The sequence below is a fragment of the Talpa europaea genome (genome assembly GCF_964194135.1).
Source record: "Talpa europaea genome assembly, chromosome: 15".
Classification (NCBI taxonomy): domain Eukaryota; kingdom Metazoa; phylum Chordata; class Mammalia; order Eulipotyphla; family Talpidae; genus Talpa; species Talpa europaea.
In genome coordinates this window covers 85,676,211-85,701,881 of record NC_140083.1, presented here as the reverse complement: position 1 = coordinate 85,701,881, position 25,671 = coordinate 85,676,211, and the positions used below count along the sequence as shown (strand labels likewise).

The 25,671-nt window shown below is 48.7% G+C and overlaps 1 protein-coding gene across 2 annotated transcripts in view; it reads right to left on the bottom strand.

The window, feature by feature from the left end:
* The window catches only part of SRGAP1 (SLIT-ROBO Rho GTPase activating protein 1), a gene marked incomplete at both ends in the record, with an annotated part of 175,481 nt that overhangs the window by 81,015 nt on the left and 68,795 nt on the right, over nt 1–25,671 (bottom strand). For both annotated transcript variants that reach the window (XM_084256215.1, XM_084256216.1), the window contains 2 exons: nt 6,623–6,785; nt 11,367–11,562. In XM_084256215.1, the coding sequence (XP_084112341.1) occupies nt 6,623–6,785; nt 11,367–11,562 (359 nt within the window). The remainder of the gene's footprint in view (nt 1–6,622; nt 6,786–11,366; nt 11,563–25,671) is intronic.

The following is a 25,671-nucleotide window of genomic DNA, read 5'->3' as shown; positions in this document are numbered from 1 at the left end:
TTCATTTTAATCATCTTGATACTGAAATTCAAAGCATGGTTTTCAAGTGGACCAGGAGAACAGACAAATTATCCATTAATGAACAGCATCCTGAATAGAGTGTCCAGCACATCTGTATGCACACTGTACACCACACGTGCAGACGACGTAGTAAACAGTGCCTGTATCCTCTGAGCCAGGTCTCTCTGAGGCTTTAGTTTATAATAGTTAATTTCTTGTGTGTTATAGACGATATGTACACCAGACACACATCAGGAGTACAGAAAAGCTAATAGAGCAAATGAAATCAACTCAGACAGAGCCACTTAAATAATGTTCGTCTCCACCCTTCCAGATTTTTAATTTTACCATAGAAAAACTTCGGGTGCTTTTGGAAAACTGCTTCAACTACTGACAAGATCACGTCAGTGAAATGCTGCAAGATAAAATGTATGACTTAGTTGACACCAGGTTTTAAAAAATACATAATCTTCCAAGGAGACACACACATATCACCTGCTGAATTATTCTCTTTAAATATCTTTAATAAAGTTTCTAAGCCAATGGTGAATGTGCTTATCTAGTAAGTCACCTGTTAAATTTGTAGCCAAGTCGGCCACACATGTCCCGCTGTCGCTCAGTAACAAAAGCAGTGACGAAAATGGAGAAACAGCAGCACCACCAGCCACTGCTCTCTGAGCACTTACGATGGACCAGTCAACTTGATAAGCAATTAAAAATACAAATAAAATGACTTCTAAAATATTTCAGAAGATGGCATCATTCAAGAAATAGTTTGGTTTTGATTTCTCTCTAGAAAATTGAGCTAGCCGAAGAGTCTGGAAAATTCAAGCCACCGGCCACTGTTAGCTGGAGAGCTCTCCCTTCTTTGTCCACGCCCTATAGTCCACGCCCTATCAATAATTAAGCTGTCCCTTGAGGCCACCAGGATGCCATTTAATTCTTCTGCTTTGCAAAATTTCCACTTGTTATATTATTTAATACTGTTGCATCAGCATACTAAATCAGAGGTGATAGCTCTCTGCTAATAAAATAGTCAATCTATTTTTCAGGGACCAGATTAGTCATTGGTAAATCATAGCCATGAACATTATTATCCCAGAAAGGCAGTGTATAAATTTCATCTGAAGCCAAAAATTCTAATGTGAACCTTGGACCTAATAATTCTTCTTCAAGGAAATGTAGCATAAGAAAAAAAAATCATAGAAAAAAGCTCAGAGATTTCATGCCCAACAAGAGAAAAATAACACGCCTGTGAAGATATTGAAACAGTGTTTAGGCGTGAAATATGCTGCTTTTAAGGAACGTTTGTTTCCAGACACGGGGAATGCTGATAATATTTTACATGAAATTTTGTAAAACATGTATGTATGTATAGATGCTGTCTGCTGCACATACATGTGTACACCTGTAAATAGCAAAAAGCTATAGCCTAAAATATTACCAGTCGGTAATACAGATAAATGTAACTTTCATTTCTATATTTTGTGTCTTCTATGTTTTTACAATGATCGATATTTTAGTATTACAAAAGAAAGACGGTAGGTGACTTTCTATGTACACAGATGAGCGGCTTTCAGGTTTTTAAAAACTCATGGGCCTTTTCTCAAAATAACGTTAGCGCCTCAGAGACCTCGAATAATCTGGCCTCTCATTAACTTACAGTAAAGCGCGTGCCTGAATATTAACCTATTTTGGGCAGTCTACTCCAAGACGCGGCTTTTTTCCTTCCTCCGTGTCTTTGTTTTCTTTCAAATTGGAGTCTGCAAATAGACCATGGCTGGCTTTGATCGAAATGAAAAATGACGACAAATTTCCCAATCCTACTAGGAATCGCTCCTTCTCTGCAGACTAGCCACGTCCCCGGCCATACCGAAGTGGTTTAATTTAATCCACAGTGTTGACACTAACGCGGGGTAATCCTCAGTGGCCGGGCCGGTCTCTGCTGCGTGGGGTCCCTGCCTACCACTGGGATGACGGACGGATCCCGCGGCCCGCTCAGGACTCTGTCATTCTGCAGGACTTTTGTATGAATGGGACCGAGAGAAGCAGCGCCCCGATTCTCAGAAGTTCCTGACCTACGACGCCCTGAGCGGGACTCCAGTCACCACGGGCGGTCACAGAAGTTACAGCCACCCAAGCTGTGTGGGCCCCTCGGGGGGCGGGTGTTCCCTCCCCCCTGGAGTGTGGAGTCTAACGCCCGCTCCTCGGGCAGCTGTGGGGACGCCTGGGCTAGCGCCCGAGAGCTGCGGAGCACAGAGGGGCACACAGTGCAGGAAGGGGGGCCCCGGATGCTGCCAGCGGGGAGGAAGCAGAAGAAGGGCTCCTCCGCCACGTCGGGGCACAGAACCACTGGTGACGAACATGATCCGTGGGGAGACGACCGAGCTCAAGACAGTTCACGGCACACGGCTAATTTAACACGTCCCTGCGCCCCAGTTCTCCAGGCTCCCGCCGACTCCACGCGTCGAGTAACATTTGAAAAATGAACCACGACCACGGGGTGAGGTGCTGACACGAGGCGCTGCTGCGAGTCGGCCGTGGCCGCCCCGCGACCGTGGCCACTGGCAGGACCTGTCCCGGCCGCAGCACCCCCAGATGCGGGATGCGCTGCCAGGGGGAGTGATGGAGAGACGGGGCGAGACTCGTCGCTGCGGGACAGGGCAGGGCTCCTCAGCACCTGTTCCCTGGGGAAGCAGCCAGGGTTTCCAAACTGTCTGCGCGAGGAGTTTTCCATTTCTGACGCTCTCCGAAGAGGACAAGGTGGAACTTGAGAGGGAAGGGCGCTGCCCTGTCCTGTCGTGCTCCCTGCCCAAGCCCGGCGGGGGCCTAGAAGGGAACGGCTGAGTGCTGGGTGAAGGCAGCATCAGGGAGAAGACCCCCACGTGAGACGCCGGCCTGGCAGGGCGGGGGGTGCTGCCCGGCACAGCCCCTCAGCGCTCCCCCGGCTCCAGCTCACCGTGCAAATGTGAGCACCCCAACAGCGAGTCACTCCCACGCGGGGGTGTGGCGTGGGCGCTTCTGAACGGCGCCCAAGTAGGGTCTGGAAGGTCTAAGGAGTGATGAGGAGGAACGTGTGGTTGTGGAGCACGGCGAGCCCCACGTCCTCCTCAGAACAACACAGCGTTGGTACAACGTCTAGCGTCAGCTCTCGTGACATCATCCCGCGGGTGCAGGGCAGGTCCACAAGGCAGGAGACAATGAAGTTGCAGCTAAAAGCCAGAACTTAAGTCCACACAGTAAGTGGCTTCCCACCTCAGCACAAGTCACGAACGCCCGTGCACTCAGCCGGAGGAGGTCACCGGGTCCCTTCTACACACGTGGAAACTGAGGCTCAAGGATTTACAAATATGGCCCCGTGTACACGGCCAAGACACAGACCCAAACATCTGGTTTCAGCGTCTCGGAGATGACTGGTGTGATCCAGACAAGGCTCATTTGCCACCCTAAAGGCCTAAATCTGAAGTAGTGAATATTTCAGTAATCAGACATTGCTGTTTTTAAAAGATTCAGCTTTTTTCCCTGTTGAAACTTTCAGTCAAACAGGCTCTGAGGTGATGAAAATTTAAGACGAGAAGCTGTTCCCTCCGCCTATTCATGGGATTCGGGATCCCTAGAAGAGTCTCCCGGATGATGAGAACTATTTGGGTACAAAAAATTCCAAGAATTTATTTGCTCCAATAGTTCGGCCAGAAGGACTCTCTGTCGCTGACGACACGGAGTAAAATGCAGCTGTGGGGGGGGGGGAGCCTGTCAAACACCCAGCATCCGTCTGGACCCCCACACTCACGGGGTTTTCTTGGAAAACGAGGTTCTAGTCTCCCTCCCCAGACCAGAATGTACTCTCCGAGGGTGCCCCGGCCGTTCTGATGGCCACAGCAGCTGGGGAGGAAGCCTGGACGATGAAAAAAAGAGCAGAAAACCTCTCCTTGCCTTGGAATCTAAAGGAGCCTGAGGTTACTTGGACTTGCCGGGGAGCTGGGCTTCCCGTGGCGGCAGGTGACACTGAGGTCTGGCTCCTCAGCGGGCTGCGGTCCCTCCCTTTTGAAAACTGGCACCTCTTGTTCTTTTCCCAGCAAGAACACGTGAGCTGGGCCTTCGCCTGCCGGGTCTCCTTGAGGAAGGCGGAAGGGGACACCTGGAACTGTCAGCTAACTTTTTCCCCATCTGGTCAGCAAACGTTCGGCGTGAGAAGAGAGTCTGCAGCACCGAAGTCAACGCAGGCGATGGGTGTGGGCGAGACTTAACTTTGACGAGAGGCAAATACCGAATCATTGTGTTGCGCACCTGTTGCACGCTCAGGCACGCGTGCTGTCTGTCCAGTCACTGTGCTGCTTGTCATGAGATCTCACAGGCCACAGCAACCCGGGGCCTTGTATACACAGACGGTTTCCAGGACTGCAACTCGCCGAGTCCCAGAAAGTCTGGGCCAGAAGAGAACCTCCAGGCAGTCAGTAAGGAGGGGTGTGGGGTGAGTCTGTGTGTTCACTGTTCACTCCCCAGACCCTCTCTCCAAGACTCAGGGGCTCCTTCCCCAACTCCTGGGCATGCTGGCTGCGCCTGCTAAACCTCCCAGCTGATCCCTCTTTGGGAATTCCCCTTGGGAACTACCCTGCACGGACGGGACTCACTCACGCCAGGGTCACTCAGCCCTTCCCCAAGTGCAGCTCAATTCAGAGACTCTGAGAACAAACCCAAAAACCTGTCCCAGCTCCGGCCCGTCCATCAGCTCAGTGTCCCCCTCTGCCCAGCCCGCCCTGCCCACCAGCTCTGGGCTCCTCGCCTCCCGAGGCCGCATGCCAGTCAGCGGGAGCTCTGGGGCGCACGCCCAGCTCCGTCTCACCCTTAGTGCTGGGCGTCGGATCCGTCTCATCAAGCCTTGACTTACAAAATACACATCCTTACGTCACGGCGAGACGTGCGGAGCCCCTTGCAGGAACGGCCTTTCTGGCCTCACATCTCATCACCCGCGCCCACGCGGCCCTGGGCCAGCGACATCCAACTGCCCCTGAACCTGCTCTGCTCTCGCGCTCCTGACGGCGCCCTGTGCTTGTCGGTCTGACGACCTCCTCCCGCGGAGCTGCTGCCAGCGCTCGCTCGAGGGGGCCCTGGCGTGAGACAGCTCCTGACGCCTCAGAGGGGCTGAGATCTCCAGCCTTCAGGCTCCCACAGGGGTCTGCGTTCCTTTCATACGGTAACTGTTAATTATTATGATGCGCTCCTTGCAGGCAGAGACAAGTCTTTTAATTCTGCTTCCTCAGCCAGGCGTTTGAAAAATGTTTTGTTGGCTGGATAAATAAACTAGCTCAGTTGAGGTGCTGGTCTCAAAAGCCCTGGCTGCAAGGCGCCCGCGCCCCCACGGCCGGGAGGCATCATCCTGCACCAGAAAAATGTGCATAAGCTGTGACCTCCTTGAAAGAGGACGAGCTTTTCTTCGTCTGTGCAGCCCTAACCGCATCATCTGCTCATAGAAGAGGCTAAAACAACAACAACAACAAAACACGCTGAACCAAGTGAGGACCTGGCTGAGTCGTCTGGCGCATGAGGAAAGTCCACCTTCACGGTCCATCGGGACTATTTTTAAAAATATATACTTTCAAGAACACAGGCTATGTCTCCACTCTCTTCTTAACCCATTTGTTTCCAAATCTCAGAATTTCTCCTTTGTTTGAAATCTTTTTTCCCCCTTAAATAGAAAAAAAAAATAGCAAAAGAAAACAGTCTGCTAGACTCCCTTCCTAGGCAGAAATCAAAACCCATGTGGCTACATCAAACGTGACCGAGCGGTCTCCCCGCCGGCCGGCTGAACACTGCGTCTTTGTTTCCGAGAGGGCCCTTCGAGAGAGAAACTCGTCAGTAATCTACAAGGTGCTTCTCCCCCTACTTTTTGAAGCTAATAATCATTTGCTGACGGGAAGTACAGATGCTGTATGGGCAGCAAAGACCACGGCGAGGAAGTCGGGGTGGGGGGGGACCCTTGTCCTACAAATATAAAAACTAAAAGCTCTGAGCGAGGAGCTGCACTTGCTGCGCAGGAAACAGTCTCATCTTGTTATTGTTCTCAACAAAAATGTCCAAGTGACAAAAAAGTTGCTGAGAGCTGGCCGAGCCTAGCGACAACGATAAAGAAGCTTTAAAAAACCCATCCCCCTTCTTTTTTTTTTTTTTGCCAATTGGATTTGGGGAGGAAGAAGCCCTGAGTTTTCTGTGCTCTGGGGACAGGTCCTCGTGTCGCCTCTCGCGTCCGGCCTGGCGGGGTGAGAAAAGCCGTGATAAGGGTCTCCCGAGAGAGCAGCGCCGCAGCTGGTTATCTCGTTCACGAGTCCCTGACCCCGTGCGAGCCCCAAACCCACTCGGAGGGGCGTCCTCTCGGGCAGAGGCCTCACGGCTGGGGGAGGCGGCCCAGGGCGCCGTGGCCTGCACAGAGGTGCGGTCTGCAGGGACAGCGCGGTTTCAGGTTTTGCTCCTGCTGTGCGCTGGCCCGGGGGCTCGGCTCTGCCAGCTCGCCTGCCGAGGCCTGACCGGCTGTTCCGCCTTAAAACCTGCGTTCGTTTCTTCCCCCACCTGGCAGCGACGGAGCAGGGACAGCGCGGCCCCGCGGCCGGGTCGCAGGCAGGCCTACCTTCTTGAACATCCTGGTGGAGTCCTCGCTGATCTGCATGAACCGCATGATGACGTTGTTCAGGTAGATGTCGCTCAGGGTGGCGTGGTCTCTGCTCTCTCGCCTCACTTGGTTCAGGAGCAGATACCAGCAGTTCACGGGAGACAGCAAGTTCTGGTCTTTCCTAGAAACGGAGGAAGACAGGGTCAGCGTGGATTTCAGAGCGGCCCTGGGCAGCCGCGGGGAGTCACCAGCACAAACTCAGAGCCCCCAGGCTGGGGAGGGAAAACCCGGACCAACAACACGGGTCAGAACCTGCACCGCAGACTGGGCCGCGGGTCCCAGCACAGACGCAGGCGGGTGCTGAGCCGTCAACACCCCGTGAGGGAAGCAGCTCGTGTTCACGTAGAAGCCACTGGCTGGCGCCCTCGACGGCGCACAACGCCTGCTTTGACGGCTCAGTCTGCTGCTGGGAAAGCGATTTGGCCAGGGATGCTTTTCACAGAACATAAATCTGAGGGTATTTATTAATCCCGTGATCCACGGCCCCCGGCCTCCCAAACAGCCTTTCCAGGAGCCAGGACTTTGTAGGGTTGTCTCAAGGCTTTGAATAGGCCCCAGAAGTCTCTCTTAACCTGCCGCATGCCTGTTTAACCCGATACACTACTTCAGGTTGGTAACTCCTTGGGTTTTTTTTGTTTGTTTGTTTTGTTTTTTGTTTTTAATAATTAAGCTAAAAGTGAATGTAAATGGCATTGGACAGTTTGCAAAAATCCTTAAAGAAAAACTGTGGCTCTAAGCCCCCGGGAAGCTGCGGGCCCTGCCCACCGGCCCAGGGACCCCAGAGGCCCTGCGGCCCATGCTTGGCTGGATCAGCTCCGGGGGCCCCGGCTCTGAACCTGCCACCTGGTGAATGACAGGGGAGGGCAAGACCCACGCCCAGCAGAGGCCCAGTCACGGCAGAGCAAGCCCAGAGTAAGCAACGGGGAGATAGAAAAATACTAACAGCCAAGCAAGTCCCCGGGGGAGCAACACACCACGGAGAGAAAACAAACCCAGAACCAAGTCCCAAAGGCACGGAGGAGCTTCCTCACCTCTCAGGCAGAGAACTCAAAATTGTCATGATTACGAAAATTAAAGAATTGGAACGATCCAAAGAAAACTAGAAAAAAATAGCTCAGAGAGAAGCAAGAAAACTCGGAAAGCAAATGAACGTTCTGAGAAATACAATCCAGGAACAGAAGGTGGAAACTGAAATTTGAAATAAGAAAATGATTGAGCTGCAGGCTGCAGGACAATCACCGGAGGAGGCGAAAAATCCCCGAGCAAGCCGAGGAAGTGGAAGATCCAAGGGAAGGAAGACGCGGTGCGCTTAGAGTGACACGCGAGGCAAGAATCAGGACAGAGACAGAGACATCCAAAGGGGGAGAGAGGAGGCAACACTTCGAGAATCATCTGACTCCACGCGGGAAGGAAACGTCGGCGCTGCTGGCATCGCAGGGAAGAGCCAGGACGCAGCTTCCATGAGCGTCCACGTGCGGACAGTGGTCAAGTCGTTGAGAACATTTTATGCTTCTTTGTATTCTCAGATATTGAATAGATACTATTCATGGAGGGAAGGCTACTGCCTTAGTGAATAATAATAACCTCAGCGGCAACACCCTAGCAGCAGCTCTGGGGGACTGGGAAGCAGCGCACAGGCCGATCGGGTAAAACACGGGTCCACGCGGTGCAGGCGCAAGCCCCAGAGCCGCCCTCGGCAGCCGCGTGACCTCGGCCACATGAGCTTAACCTCTCTATGCCTCTGTCGCTTCCTTCGTAGAGTGGGTCAGATGACAAGACCTAGAAGGCTACGATGAGCATCGCCGGCATTAACGCACACGGCAGCGCTTCCCACAGAGCTGCAGGCGCGCAGTTAGCGCTGCCCCGAGTTAGCTCACGGCATCCAGCAGGCGGACACCTGGCAGTACCGGCCTCAGCGCCGTCCGAGGCAGAGGTCTGCGTTCCCCATCGCTGAGGGGGTGAAGCAAGCCGTTGGCGGGCATTTGCTGAAGCCAACAGCGTGTCAGAGTCTGATGCCCAGGAGCTGGCCTGGGGCGTCGCACACGGCGGCCACTTAGGCCAAGAGCTGGTCTCCACTGCGCGCCCCCAGTGGAGCGAGAGCCAGGTCCGAAGCCCGGCTGTAAGAGCCGGCAGGTTTCATGCTAAACATGGACGCTGGCTTGGCGACGAGCGGGAACACGGCGTCGCGCTCCACCCCGACACTGAACCACATCTTTGTTGCATTTCTCATTCATGGTCAGCGACTGTCACCCACAAACTGGGCCGAGGCTCAGAGAGGTCCAGCAACGTGACCAACGTCATGGCGGGGTGGACATTCACACCCGCTTTGTCTGACTCTTCCCAGAGCCTGCCTTCGAATCTTTCCTAACGCTGCCTCGTACCGTCCACGACGGGCTACCCCTCTGACCTGCAGCCCCGGTCGATGCTACGCTCACCCACGTTAAAGAAAATACCACTTTTTTGAGGAAAACTAGTAAACAATCCAGGAGACACAAAAAGCGGAAGCTGATCCATCAGGGAACCAGAGGAGGGTGCGTGAGCCACACCTGGGTTCGGCTCTCGACTGAACACAGGAGACATCAATAAAAAAGATGTAGTGACTGAGGGGACGGGCTGGCTTCTGTCTGCCGCCACGTAACGGAGGACAGTACTCTGCGGTATAACACGGCTCCCGTCTCTCCGGCTCCGATCTTTGTCAGGCCTCTTTGACATTTTGTTCTCCCTGGGAACCATCACTAAGTGATTTCTATGCTGGACCAAGACTAGAGGTTAAAGTCAACCAAAAAAAACAAACAAACAAACAAACAAAAAGACGAAGAAAAAGGTATCCCCCTCAGGAGAGCTCTGCACTTACTCAAAAGTGCCTCAGGGGTAGCTGAGGTGTTAGCAGGGGTGGCTCCTGCCCGGCTTTTTATGCCAAAGCCACCCAGAGCCGCAAAGCCAAGAGCAGAGACGGGTCTCTGCAGCCCCGTCCAATCCGGAGCCCAGGCCAGCAGGCAGGCCTCCGCGTGCTGACCCTGTGCTGTGGGGAGAGGGTTCTCGGCCTCAGCCATTCTCGGAGCTGGCAGCTCTTCCGGCCCGGCGCGGGCTGGCATGCAACGTGACGGGACGGGTGGCGGGAGCCGTCGTGCCAGCCCTGCCCCTGCACAGGCCTCCTCTCCAGCTAGAGCCAGGGGCGGGATGTGACCACCGCCTGGTTTTCAGCTCCTTCGTCCCCTGTTCGCCCCTTGGAAATCGCCCACACTTTCCTGTGAGTTCAGCAATAGGAAGATGCTATTTAGAAGATGTCTTTGGGTCTCACTCGGCGTTCCTGGCAGATTTGGAGAAGTGTCTCCCAGACCATCTCGTGCGGGCGTTTGCAGGCATGACGGCTGTGCTGGCTCCAGACATCACCCTCCCGGGCCCCGTCCTGCCTGCCCGTGTGGCCAGTTCACCACCTGACCGCAGCCCCCACAGGGTCCCCCCCGGATTAATCCTCCGTCAACCCACAGTCCTGTCTCTGGCTTTTGCTATCTATGTGTTTGTTTGCTTGCTTCGTTGCTTGTTTATTTATCTTAGGCAGAAAAGCCAGAAGCGTGCTGTGCGCCTGGAGAACAGGAAAGCTCTCTGAGCAGAGGAAGGTCCCAGGCGGGAGTCCTGGTCTTTGTCATGTTAAAACACAGGCCTGAGCCGCCTGTTCTTCCGCTTAAACTCTTGGAATCCAGCAGAGCCACAAAGACTGCTCATGAGGGACGGCCAGCACCACCCAGCTGGCCCGCTGGCTGCCGTGGCCACGCAGAGGATCTCTCAGCGCTCACCCCCGCGGGACGGGGCTCTGTCTGCACGGCCGCCCACACCCACCCCCGTCCCCGACACGGGCTGTTCTCCTGCCTCAAGCATCCGGCTCTGGCCCCGGAACCGGCCAACTTGTCCATGAGGTCCTCACTGACACGTCACTTCTTCCAGGACCTCCCCTTGATCTCCCTCCCCGCCCCCCAACGCTGCGACTTCCTGTCTGCCCAGGGCATCCTGTGAACCACCCCCCACAGCCTCCCCCCCCCACCCGCCTCATCATCTGTGTCCTCTGCTGGAGTCATGACCAGCCTCTCTCTGTCTCCAGGGTCTAGGCTGCAAGGTCATGATCAGAAGAGCCTCTACGTGTTTTTAATCAAATGGAGTACAATGAATGAAAAGGTTAATTATACTCAATCGTAAATGTTTTACCAAAGACCCTATTGTCAGCCTGTCTCAGTGTAACGACGAGGTGGGGGGGGTGTGTGCGCTAAACGCAAGCAGCCCCTGTTGCTTATTTTCATAAGCAATCACTCCAGAAATCCTCAGCTTGGTGCTGGGAGAAGCAGTTAAATAGACTCATTCAAATATCCACTTGTGGTCAGTGTCAACTCCTTATTTGTTGATATCATGGATATTATAATACATATAATATTTATAACATACATTATAATATCATGGATATTATAATACATATTTTTCTTCTTGCATATAAAATTATGCACAAATGTATATTTATTGGAAAGAGAAACGTGTCCAGAGAAGACTATAAAATGAGATAAATTGGTGCTCAGACTACAAGTGCAGAGAGTTGCATTCATGGATGGCCAATCCCTGAAAGTCTAAGACAAAAATGGAAGGTCCTGAAGCCAAGAAGGGGGCTGACAAACGGGACCGCGCCTTGGAAAGGTGGCGCGACACAGCCTCTTACTTGTACTGTTGATGGTCCTTCGTGCTCCTCGTCTTGGCCATGAATCGTTCTGCCAACTTCTCCAGGTTCCGAGAATACTCAGTCTCGATTTCGGCTTTTTTCCGGAAGAAATCCTGCAGATCTTGGAGAAGCTGAACTCGCATCTCTGTTTGCTGCTCCAGGCATTTTTGTTGTTCCACCAGTTGAGCTCGAATTTCTAAAGAGAGAAAAAAATCCATTTGACGATTTCATGAAAAGTACCAAGGTGTGCTGGTCCGCGCAAGGGAGGGGGATGGATCCTGTGATACAGTTAGTTCTATATGGATCCTTATGAATCCACTGTGTGCAGGTTGATCCTTTTAATAAGGTCACTGCTAACCCTTTAAGAAATGAAGCAAACCACAAGAAAGAATGGAATAAATTAGAAGAGAAACATGGATTATATTTGCAATGCCACAAACACGCACGGAGTCCTGAGGGAAGAAAAACTGAAGACTTCCAGATAATCATTTGTCCCATGTGACCTCTCTGGGGACCCTGAGTGCACTGTCATTTTTTCAACAGCATTTTACCTCAACTACCCCTTTCGAGTTTGAATGGCTAAGAAATGCGCATCACTTCTTCCAGACTCTGAGCCACTCCTCATCTGTCAGTTGGCACAACCGTCTCTGACATCTGGTAATTTTTATTTAGTGCATAAATTTCTAGTTTGTAAAACACGAAGCTTCAGGGTTTACAGGGATGCCACGTCTAAAAATAATTTCTTTTTATACCCAAGTAATCCATTCACAAGAGGCAACCCTTGGATTCCACATTATTACTCTGTTTACAATATCAAGGGCTCATGTCAACTGGCCTTTGCTTTTTATACATTGTTCAAGCCAACAGCCTTATCAATGCTAGTATCCTGCAGAAAATTCTTGGACAATTTTAATACATTAGGAACATTAGGAACATGAAGGTTATTCTTTTGTGATTTAGCAAAAGACACAAAAGCTAATCTTGTCAGGCAAAACTCTCTATAAATGACTGTGGCAATGAAACGTGTGTTTTGGAAAATGAGATACAGTAACTACTAATTACTGGCTTGTTTTTTGTTCTCAGCCCCAGCTACCATCCACAGGCCAGAAGATTCATACTGGAAACTTCTTCACTTGTCTTTTCCAGGGTGAGCACAGAGTCCCTCACAGCGAGGGCTGAAGCTAGTTCAATGGAGTTGATAGTGAGCAACGTCCAAACACCTCCTCGATTTCTTGTGATTATTTTTGATAAAGACTGAGCTGACCATATAGATGCAGACACTTGGCGATGTTTATCAAGCTCATGAACAGCAGGATGGTCAGGTTCTGCATGGAAATTCATGAAATGTGCTTAATTTAGTAATAGATAATGCTGATCAGTTAGGAGTCGATACCCCAGTGAAGGGGGTACCAGAATTATCCTCGTTTTTACAAAGAAGAATCTGTACACAGTTCTCAAGTATATTCTTTTGGTTTCTCCATGTCTAGATTGGAGAATCCTTTTATTAATCTCATAGAAATGTGGTGACCGCCAGAGTGAAGACGTTATCATAGGCTTATAACTGACGGATAGATCTGGCTTCCAGTCCATCAAAATAAGTGTTTTTAATGCAGTATGATAATCAGCATATCTGCCAAGTTCTTCCCCTCACAAACACAGAAATATTTTTGCTTCATAAAAAAAATATTCAAGGGTGGGGGTTATTTCTCATTCAGGAATCCCATAAATATTTCAAGATGAAGTAATCTCCACACATGTTGCTATGCTAAGAGAAAATATATCAATCGTTCTAGACTGTCAACTAGTTTTTCTGTTTCTTTGAAAGTGGCCTTGAAGTGCCAAATAAGAATTAAAAGTGGCTGAGAGTTTGGATCTCGTCAGAGTGCACAAAAATTACATGTGACTCCCTGTCACGTCTCATTCTCAGGTATTCTCTTGCTTGCTCCCTTCAGAGCTCAAAGTCAACAACAAGGGAGTTTTGAGGACAGCACTTCCATGGCTAAACCTCAACCTCATTCCGTGGAGAGTAATTGTTACTTCATGTTACCTGTGATTTTCCCATTAAATCAGGACGCCCACGGCAGTTCAATGGTGACGACACCAGAGTATCGCTGTGAGGAAATAGAATATGCTCCAAAAACTGGAACAGGAAAATCCCTTCAGCTGCCTCTTTAATTTAAAAAGTTTGCCAAAGGAGGAAAAGATTAAAAAAAGAAAAATAATGCAATCAAAATGAAAGCACACCCAAAAGAAATATCTTGTTAGCAATGGAAAACCTTTGGGTTCCCCACACCTTGCGGCAGTCACAGGTCAGCACGGGGGGTCATCTTCCTGCACTTACGGGGTGACTTTATTCAGGTAACCTCGCTAGATGGGACTGAACCTTACACGGCACTGAGAATGTAAACATTTTTCAAATAAATGAGATGATTAAAATAAATGCCTAGTCATACAAATTTTGGACCACGTTTTCTCCACTGTTCAGAGCCAACAAGCCAGGGGCCCTGGCCCAGCCCACGCCAGCCTGGGAGGGAGCCACGTGTGGGTCACCCCAGCACCCCAGAGACCGGGGCTGGCACTGGCAAAAGGGCCATATGAAGGACTGATTCTAATAAAACTGTGAGCCTCGTTTCTTAAGGCCATTCTCACAGGGTCTTTTAAAATTTTTTTTTCTTACATAACAATAAAAAATTTAAATAAAGAAACTGATGCCTTTTTCATAAAATGGATTTCTTTCAATATTTTCACTTTATCCTGAATTTATCTTTAAGCCCGAGTGGCAGATTGACGTCCTCGCCAGCATCATTTCTACAGGAATTGTTACAATTTCCGATGCGGGATTGGAACTTGCTCCACAGGAAGCCAGGAGGGGTGATCGCCTGACTCCCACACAACTGCGTAAGTGGCACAACTTCTTGGAGGCAGAAAAATGCCGCCTCTGAGAGCCTCCAAGTGGCCATGACTTAAATCTGGGGCGGGACCTACTCAATGATCATCTCGGCTGTTTTTTTTTTTTTTTATTTTTATTTTTATAGAGGCATGCTTTATTTATTTGTTTGCTGGTTTGTTTGTTTTGTTTACACAAGCACTGGGGACAGTCAGAAGCGCGGGAGGGTGAGAGAATTCACCAGAGCCAGAGCGGGGAGCAGAACAGGCAGAAGGACCGAAGGACACTGCTGAGGGGAGCAGCGGGCGGCAGGAGAGGTCTGCGTGCCCTGTGGGACCCTCCTCCGGTGGCCGGGGAGCAGCCGGGGATCGAACCGGCGCCGCAGAGGCTGCGGGCAGCTTCGCAACCCAGCGCTCAACCGCTGCGCCACCGGGGAGGCCCTCATCTCGGCTGTTTTAATGGGGGCTGAGGGATGCAGGTGCTAAAAACCATCCTCGTTTCTGTTCCACTAGAGTCACACAGAGTGAATCAGCCCCGGTGAAGCCACAGGACACACACTGAGTGCGCTTTCCAGTTATTCAACTATTTTGTTAAAAAAAAAAAAAATTGAAATAGTTCCCTTGAGCTATAAAAATCTGCTGACTAACACCTTCCCAATGGAATGGAATTGCTTGGGAAAGAGACAGAGGCCTTCCTGGCTATTGCTCTGATAAAGGGAAGTTCTAACTCTAAAAATAAAATCGCGTGAGACGGCACTGGGGCTCATTTCCTGGAAAGAGTAAGTCCAGACGTGGCTGCTTCTCCGGTATGCCACGGGGCGACCAGGGCTACTGGACCCTGAGTGAGCGAGACGGCCATAGTCTGATTTGGCCAGATTTCCCTTATGATATCAAAAAGGTGTATATTCTCTTAGTATCTTAATCCAGAAGATAAAGGACAACTTCCTACGTCAGAGCGACAAATACATTGATATTATAATGGTCCTGACTGGGATGAAATGACTGATCTGAAATGAAGCGACTTATGAAGGGCACAGGGTTTCAGACCGATCTCTGGGCCGAAGGATCGAGCAAAGGAAGAGCCTATAGGGATAAAAAAACAACGATCCTATTTCCAAAGCGCTGTCACCCGAAAACCAAATACTGTATTTGGGCCTAGATAACATTTTTAGGTAAAGAATGGAAAACAAATGTGCACTTTTGTTTCTCAATGAAAGTTAGCGGGATAAAGGGCAATCGATTAAGATGATCCATTATTGCTGTTTAACCACATTGTAGGCAAAGCCTGCTTCGGGGGGCGCACATCTGAGCGACTCACTGCAGCGCTTTTGTTTGGAAGGCACAGAGGCATGATTTCATTAACTTCCCCATAATTAAGCAAGACATTTAAGACCGTATTCTTAGATTGATTTTCACTACCAGAAAGACAGTGTGTGGAAATCATTGATCCGTGGAGAGCACAGAGATTTACATTTTGTAATGACTGTGTCGCTAACAGAAGTTTGGGGCATTCTCTGAATGTTGACTCTCTTTTCTGACCTAATTCAACATGAAGTCGCATGGAGTAATATAAGAACTTGCACAAGATTTTTCTTTTCTTTTCTATTAGTTTTAAGAAAGAAAAATTCTTCCATTAGTTTAAATAGGAATTAATTGCAAATTGAGACTTTTTCAGGTCAAGGCTATCTCCCTATTGCAGTAATTACAATTTTAAAGCATCTACAAGAACAGCGACTCTCCCAAGCAACTTAGTGTTTATATCTAACAGATTATTAAGTTACTACTATGTTCCTAATCCTGTGATATGGACTGGATATAGCTTAGCTTATTTAATTTCGCTGCAATCCTCTTATGCAGTGACTCCATCACATAGGTGAGGACACCAAAGAACAGAGGTGAAGTATTTTACACAAAATCATACAATTAACAAGTAACAGGGCTTGCATTTGCTTTCAGGTTTGTCTGACTTCAAAGTTCATGGCGCAAAATTATAGAGCTCCACAATCACACACGATGTATAATTATACAAAGCATGCCAAGGTGACCTGGGCGTCTGGATAACTTGTCAGGATATATACAGATGCTGCATATAACTGTAATGTGTCAAATAAAAGGTCAAGTGCCAAGCGTTTAGTGTCATTTAGAAAAACAATGAGAATTTCTATCATTTACTTAAAGAAAGCCAAAAGTAAGAAAGACAAAAGACGACAAAAAAATTCCAATAATTTTTAATAACGAACTAGTGGCTAATGCTAATTCCTAGTGTTTCCTGATTGCCATGGTTTTGAGGGAATCCATATTTGCTTGTTTGAAATAATTCTGCAGTATTACTATTATGTTACTGCTTCTATGAAGATTTGAACTATACAGATTTTATCCCCTGAATAGAAATATCATGTCTCTAAATTGTCATAAAACACACAACACTCAATAAGTAACTTTGATAGATGTCCGATTCAGTCAAGAATATGTCATAGAAGCACTCGGGCATGCAGGTATAGACTTAGGACTCAGATTTGCTAACTCTTCCTCCTCCTCCCCCTGCACCCCACTCCAGCTCCTCAATTCTGGATGATAGCAAAAAAGAAACGCCTTCCAAGTTTCAAGCATAAAACACTTAACGATATGGCAGTTTTTGAAATTAGATAGCTAGGTAGATAGCTGCATACACACACACAACACATATATCTTTTAAGATTATTATATGGGCCTCCCCTGGTGGCACAGGCAGTTGAGTGCCACTCTGTGAAGCTGCCTGCAGCCTCTGCAGCGCCGGTTCGATCCCTGGCCACCGGCGAGGGTCCCTCATGGCGCGCAGACCTCTCCTGCCGCCTGCTGCTCCCCTCAGCAGTGTATCATCAGTCTGCCTGCTCTGCTCCCTGCTCTGGCTCTGGTGAATTCTCTCACCCTCCTGCGCATGTGGCCTGTACCCTGGTTCTTGCGTAAATAAATAAATCTTAAAAAAAAAGATTATTATATGTATTTTGTCAAGTCTAAGTAAGTATTGAACACGAACCACCTTTGTTTAAAATGTCAGCCGTATTCTCTTCTTCATTACTTTCTCTCTTCAAAGTACTAAAGAAAATGTCCAATTTGATAGTTAACCAATGTATTAAAAATAACATCTTTCTACTTTATTCTCAGATATGAGCCAGACTTTATAATAAAGTTGTACGTCTCGTCCTGCACAAACATCTGATTTTACCCACACGATCTGAAAAAATGGAATGCAGCAACGTCCGCTGAGCAAATGCACACAGAAACGCTTACACGACTCATTGGGCTGTCACTGAACATCTTCCAGATGCTGGACTCTGGCGAGACAAAAATAAAACTATTCCTTTTTACCCTCCGGGCCTCCCAGGCTAGTTCGCAGTGTAGACAGGGAAATGAGGACCTGATATTTGTATAATGATCGTCATTTACAGTGCAGCAGTGGTGTAAGTGCTGCGGGAAACACAAACACAGAGCTGCTGCTGGGGGGAGGATGTCCTGAGCGAACTCCATACAGGCTTTGTGGACTCCACCCCCACTCCAGACCGAAGCCACCAAGACACTGGGAACTACAAATCCCATGATCACCAGGGGGAGGGTTGCTGGGATATGAGGGCGGAGTTAAGCAGCCACGTTTTTGTTTGGGTCTATAACCAGCCATGTGGCTGGGGGTCGCCCTCTTGGCCTCACGGAGCTTGGCTTTTCACCAGCCCTCAGTGGGTTGTTGGGATTCCAGGTCAGTGGAACGGGTAGGACGCATTCACGAATTTATCTCCTCCTTTTTCTCCCTAAGTTATTCATTTCTTTATTTTCCCTTCCCTTGTAAATAAACCTTTTATTAACATGTGTACCTGCAGTTTAGCATTAATAAGTCCCCTTTAAGCACAGGGGCGAGGACCCACAGCCAGGCAACCGGTTTCATATTGGGGTTGCTCTGTTACACTGAGGGCACACAAGAGGGAATGGCTCATGCTGGCCAGTTAGTCGGGCCTAAGGTGGCACTGGACCTGGTAGCTATGCAGGAAGGTGCCACTTTGCGGGGTGGGGATGGGAAGGGTATGGTGGGCCAAAGGAGGAGGCTGTGCAAAGGCCCAGGGGCATGAGTGTCCGGGGAGTGTGGGTGCTGTAAGGAGTGCAGTTTGCTCTGCATGGCAGGGCTCAGGGGGAGCAGGGGCAGGGCCAATCACCAGGGGCTTGGAGTAAACACTCCACATCAATAAGGGAACCACCTTCACTCACTCACTGATCACTCACTATAGGGGCGTTCCCATGTATGTATTTGACAAATGAAAACTGCATGCATGGTTTTTGCATTTAGAAAAGATATCTGCTTGGACTGTTTTGAGGAAATTACTAAGAAATCTTCAACCCCAAATTTGACATGTAGTTCGTAAAAGCTGTTTTCTGCTCATCTAGATAAGGAAGGGCAGAGGCAGCTATATTCACAGATGACAGTGGGTACTGAGTGGGAGGATTTATACATATTGTAAAATGATCAGTTGTTTTTATTTCACTGTAATTAGATTTAAATTTTGAATTAAAGTGGCCCTAAACCACAAATTAATTAAAACACCTAACTTCTCTCTTTCCTATTTACTTTGGGGTCTATGCAATGTACTCTGAAAAGGTGCAGCTCTTGAAAGATATTGTGTCACTTAATCTTACCACAAAGCAGAGATGCTAAGGTAAAGGGCCAGCACTTCCCAGTCTTAGGTCTCTTAAGAGCTCCATATAGAATCTCACAGGCAATATCAGGTTTACGGCCTCTGCCACGGGGCCTACTCGGTTTCCGCTCTTATTTGGAAGAGATTCGTTTAACACGATCAGATGCACAAACAGCTCTTCGTGCACCGCTGGAAAGTGCTGTCCCCCTCCCTCCAAGCCTCCGGCACCAAGTAGCTTCTCCCCACCTCTCCCTGTAGTCTGCACTTAGAATCTTAATGTTGCATTTATTTGAATCTTTCCCTCCCTATTCTCTTCCCACCAGGCAGATCTCCTCCATTAAATCTCCCTGCTCCTGGGTGAGCAATAAAAGATGCAAACAAGACAGTGGACTAGATGGCTGAGAAGAAGAGGGAAGGTGAGAGCAGAAAAGGGATAAAGGAAATCATAGCTTAATGAGAAGACAAGGAAGTGGGGGGCAGGGGAGAGAGAGAGAGAGAGAGAGAGAACAGAGTAAGGAAAAAGGAAGGGGCAGGTGAAGAAAATGAAGCCGGGGTGGGGGGGGGGGGATGAGTGAGGACAGGCTCGGAAGTCCCTGGATCAGACCTGGGGGACAGAGGCCTGGGGAGAGCTGTAGCTGTTTCCTTCTAGTCTTCGGGCTCGGAGATTTCTGGAAGGCAGATTTTGCTTCTAAAAACTCAATGTGTCAGCCTCCAGTCTTGGGCCAGCGTGAGAATACAATTTCAGGGTCAAACATAAAGCAGATTTTTGTCCTAGCAGCAGGAAAGTGAGGGCTGTTCAGAGCTATGAACTGTCTGCTCCACCTTTCCGCGGCCGGAACCCCAAGTGGAGCAGAAACTGGTCGCGAATGTAGCTCTAATGTCAGTGGAATCTGCCCCAAGACTCCTTTACTGCCTGCTTTCAGGGCCTGCTGCTCGAGTGTGCTCCTGCGGCCAGAGATCCCAATCCTCGCATCATCCTGTCCTCAAGGAGGGTTCCCAGCTCCTCTGTGGGCGCGATGTCTGTCTCGGCTCAGGGCTGGAGCAGAAAGGCTGTTAAACCAGGCAGGTGTCCTCACAATGCTTTGCCCCATTTTCTCTGTAAAATGACCCCAGCGTCACCCCGCGGTCCCCCCCTGGATGCTGAAACAACAGCTGCGCGGAGTCTACGACGCCCAAGGCTCCGGGAGGCACGCCCAGGGCGCACAGCAGAGCGGCCGAGGGGGACGCACCCGTGATGCAGGTGACGGGGCGCAGTGGGTACCAGCCTCCCAGGTGCGAGCCCCCATAATCTCAGCTGCGGGGATGTCTCCTGCAGTTATGCCGGGTTTGCTATATTCAAAGAGAAGGCGGAAACTTGGATTCGAGGGTAAAATCTCCAAAATTTTAGATACCAGCAAGGAATTAAAAGAAAAAGTTGTAGAGGTCATCAAACACCAGCCTTGTGCCACGTTCCACCTCTTGACTACCATGTTGTGGCCTGACAGAGAAACATTCCAGTGATTACCTTTTCCAAAGGTCATAAATATATGAGAAACAAAATTTAAACTAAGGATAACTGGGGGGACCTCGCTAACGAGGCAGCAATGGACATGGTGTGTGGAAGCCAATCAAGAGCATGTCTGGTGGCATATGCGAGGAGTGGTTTTTCCCAGCTCTTAAGAGAATTTATTTGAAACCTGGATGATAATGGATTGAAAATTGGTCTAAAACGTCTTACTAGTTTTCTCAGAATTGAAAATACTAGAGCATTTCCCCCCTCCTCACTATGCTCTCCTGGGGCTCAGCCCATATCCAGAAAGTGGTCTCAGCTCCAATCTTACTGGAAATGTTTCTGGAGATGAACACTGTTTACAATTCAAGAACTCACAGAAAAGTGCTTTTGTTCCTTGTGATGGTACAAATCCCATTAGTCACCATTGTCATCAGAGGTTTCCTGGGATAATCTGGTCTACCCAGGAGCTGCCCCTGTCTCTCCTCTTTGGGTGCCTGTTAGATAGTAGAGGAATCATGGGCACTCGGATTTCCAATAAGCTTGGAAATCACTTCGCTAGGTCTACTGTCTGGTGATGGAATTCTCAGGTTCAGCTTGTGCCTCCAGTGGGCATCTCCAGTCCTTAGAGGAGTCTCCCTGGCACTGAAATAAGAACTCATCTATGAGTTCAACAAGATGGATCAAATGCCAACAGCATGACTCACGCGCGTTGCTTCTATATAAAGATGAATAAGCCAGGCCACTCCTCCTCTGTGCAAAAAAGCTCACAGACATACTTTTAAAATTAAATATCAAACTTCCACAAGAGTACTTTGTTTGAGTAAGTGCACTCAAGAAGCAGGAGAAGCAGACCCATCAAAAAGCCAGGATGTAAGATGATTCAGGAGCAGCAAATACAGAAATATGTTTAAAAAAAAAGGGTAAACATTAATGAAAGGAAAGGCTTAATGGTGGTGAAGAACAGTTAAGATTACTCACACATACTGACTCAGGCGAACTCATACTAACAGTATCGTTTCCTGAACATTCTGGGAACCAGAGGCTAAAAGGAAGATGTTACCTGCTACCAAGGAGGGGCAGATCAACTCACCCCAACCACCACCTTCGAGTTGTTCAAAATCAGGCTTGGATTGTATGGCCTGTTTTCACTAAACAAACCTCTCCCCTTAACAAGACATCTCTCCTTCTCCTGTGCTGTCCTTTAGTCTAAACCAAGAAAAAGATAATCCACATCCCAACTGGCCAACTAACACAAACTTGAGAAAGAAATTCAGAAAAAAAGTCGCCTGGTAGTTAGATTGCCATGACAGCTAGCGAGCAGCTGAGACCACTTAGCTGAGTGAGAACATGATCAAAACTTTTGTGGAGCATATATAACAGCTGAGGATACCTGAAGATTTCTTCTGTTACTAAGATCAAGATTTTTTTCCCCTTTGAAAATATAAATTTAAATTTTGAGTTCTAACCGTGGGTAATTTATGGACTTTTAAACCTCAACTGAAACCAATCTCATTAAGTTGTCATGAGGATTTAGTTAGATGGCACATGCAAGGGTTCCAGGAGAGCCTCACGCAGGAGTGCTCAGGAAGCAGGCCCTGTTATTGTCAATAGGACTACTACAGCAGTTGGCCCAAGAAGCCATATTTTTGCGAATTCTAATACACCGTAGGTTCCATTTTGGGGTGGTGATTATGCCATTAAAATGCACCTTTATTTTCTGCATTATTCATGCAAACAAACTCATTTTAGAAGATTAGAAAAGTAGAAAGAGGGAGAAATCACCCACTCTGAGAACGCATCTGCTAATATGGTGTGATTACATTTTGCACCGTTTAAAAAATAGGAATGATTTTCTAAATTTAAAAATAACTGTGTACAAAAGTAGACATATATATATATGATAAAAGTCAGAAAAGGTAACTTAAAAAGCCCACTTGATTTTCTATCATCAAGATATTAATACTGATAATGTTTTGTTCTGCAGCCTTCTAGTCTTCCAGTATGCAAAGCTCCAGGTTATATTCTTTTTTGAATTCCCAACCCCTCATGACTTAGCACATGCTGTTTTGGTGCTGAAGGTACAATCCCCAGTACCCAGGCAGAAATTCCAGCCCATGAATAAGCTCCTCCCCGGGCCGGCTCCTGGGGCCAGACTCCCTCAGCTCACCTCCCAGCCTCACGTCAGCCTGCAAATTCATCCCCACAGGCCCTGTTGTGCAGATGTCAAAACAAAGACTCAAAAAGTTTATTGAGGAGTCTGAAGGCCACAGAAAAGTGACAGATTTAGTTCTCATCCATCTTTGTCTGGTTCCAAAGTCTACATTTCCCTCCTTGTACCAACCTAAATTTAAGTGAGATTACAGAGCCTCACTCGGGAACCACAACAAAAGGACAAAAGTGACTCAAAGTCCCTTTGAGCTAATCGGGGGAGAGTTTGGTCTTCAATACAGTCAAGTGAGACGGGGATCCCGCTATTTTAACACACGGATAACCCTCTGATATGACATGTTTAAATTTAGAGTTTTAGGATTTTAGGTAAATAAACACACCCTCAAGCCATCCACAAGTAATCACTGGTGATTCCTGGGGGTGTAATTCAAAAAGTAAAAACCACAGTGTAACTAGGGACTTACCGAGCCTCAGTGTATTCCACAAGGGGCTTAAAAGTCCTGCTGATCAGGCTCCGATGAAGAGTAACCCGGGAATCCACACTGGGGTGAGGTTTCCAGCTGTCACTAAATACCCAAGTGAGCCTCTCGGGACCCAAGTGACTTCATTATAAAACAGGTAAACTAGATACAGACTCACCTTGTGGACTCGCACCACTGCCAGAAAGACGAAGATGTGAACCAAAGGGTTCAGAACTTTGTAATTTTCCATTCGAATGTAAGAGCCGATCAAACAATGACAACTGCAGCAAGAATGGCTCGCCACCGCTGCCTTCCAGGGGGCGCACCGCATGTCAAGCACTGTTCTGCTTTACACAGATTAGCTTATTTAACTCTCTAAGCAATTGATTAGGTAGTAAGTAGTATCCTTATTTCATTTTTACAGATGAATAAACTGAGGCAGAAGAGGCTTAGGCCTTGCCCATGGTCACCTGGCTGGCAGGTAAAGCGGGCTTCCATGCACAGGCGCTCTGGCTACCGGGGATGCTGTAAGTTACATGACAAGGAGATTGCTGGAATCTTTTTTCTTCCTCTTCTCCCACTTCCCACAGTCTCTTAGGGGAAAAGAGAGTAATGACATATATTCTGCTATTCCAGCAACTTCTGCTGCTTCCAATGACCTGTTTTCATTGAAAAAGCGATCTTAACAAGCCTTTGATTGAAAGACAGTTATGTTGTCTCTTCTGGCAATGTCATACTTAGCAATTCTAGGTTGTTTCATCAAAGTTTTTAAAGGTTCATTTCTTCAAATACTAAATACGACTCTTCAAGATGCTTCTCACGAGAACTTTCCCCCAACGGTCCTGAAAGATTATGCCTTGCTCGAGGGGTGGCGCTCACGATCTTAAAGTTTCAATTCTGGGAAAAACCGTCAAAGAAGGAAACTGTGCGGCGGCGATGAAGGCCTACGGCAGATGACGGTCCTATTCCCAGGGTCCCAGGACTCTGCCCGCCATGCCCGCTCGCCTGCGCGCTCAGAACTCCCGTGGAGCCAAAGGGCCTGCGCGGCCGGCGTGGTTCTGCAGCTGTTTCCTCTCACACACTTTTTGTCTTTAGACGGCATCACAGTCACACGATTTGTCTAAACCGTACACACGTACCCTCAAAAAGCAAGCAGACGGGAGTGGGGGGCCCAGAAGGGGTGCAGTGACAGTGTCCTGGCCCTGGGCCCTGGAGCACAGATCACGCGTGCGCACACACTGAGGGGTGAAGTGCCTTCCTGCACTCAGTTGTGCCAATGAAAGGCGTATCAATAAAATTCGATTAAAAAGCCGAGAGACTGTGACCGCCTGTGCTTGCACCAACACCACAAGGTCCTGGTTATTCCGGGGGAAAGAAAAACAGAGACAGAACATGCACCACGGATGCAGGTCACACGTGTACTTTTACATTTTCTAGCAGCCACATTAAGAAGGAAAGCGAAAGTAACAGGTGAAATTCATTTTAATAATAGAGCTTATTTAACCCACCATATCGAAATTTTGTAACGGTAACATGGAATCAAGAATGAAAAGGTAACAAGGAGCTCCCTTATAACTTCTTACATTAAGTCCTCAAGATCTGGCGGCATCTCGGCCTTGTGCCCTCACAGCACACCACGCCTGGGGTTTTCGGGCACCACAGCTCCCTCAGGTTGTTCGTGTGGCCGCCATAGTGGGGAGCGCAGTTCTCTGGGGTCACTTTCAGAGTATGAGAGGGGTCAGAGGATCAGCCAGATTTGTCGTTCCCATCACCAAAAACGTTACAACAGTTTGGTTGTTCTCGAATGTTTGAAAGTGAGAGTGCTTTAGTACAAATGTCCTCTTCAATTAGAGCTTAAATAACAGCTAGGTTGTAAAAATGTGTGTATGTAAACATGCAATTTTCCATATTTAAATAATAATAAAATAATAAAATCCTGGCGAGTGTGGACGCCAGGTGTGAGCGCACGAAGGGAAGCAGGGGAAGAGGGTGGCTGTGTGTAGGATAAAGAAAAATGTCAGGCTTTTCTGCCCTCCCACCATCCTGGCGGTCCTGAGTGCATGCCTGATGGCGGCACCTGGAGTGGGGTGTGGGCCTAGGTAGATGGGATTCACCTGGGCTGAGACTGGGCTTTTAAGTCGCGGCATCACGGGGACGCCAGCAGAAGCCGAAAGAGAAACAGAGACGCAGCAGAAGCCGAGAGAGAAGCAGAGAGAAGGGCAGAGAGAAGCATGAGAAGAGCAGAGAGAATGTGAGAGGAGGTCGGAGAGCCCTGAGTAAAGACTTGCTGGCCTCCCGGCCCCCCAGCGCCCCGCCTGCCGTGTACCTGGTAATCTAAATAAAAAACCTGCAAAAGCCACTGAGGACTCTGACCCCTCCTTGACCCGGTCTGCTGGGTCCTAGAAAACCTGCCCTGTGGCCAGTCCTGCCCTTACAGTGTGCTGTCGGGACACAGGAGGTTCTGAACAGCAGTGATTTAAATTAATTTCCTCCCACCCCTACCATCACCGAGCTCCGTCACCATCCCCTGGAGGGGTGAATCCAGTCATCTACCTAAAATGTACCCGCCGTCCCAAACCCAGCCGTTACTGTAGTCATTTTTCTTCACCTGCCTTCATCTTCCCCTGACATTATGAATT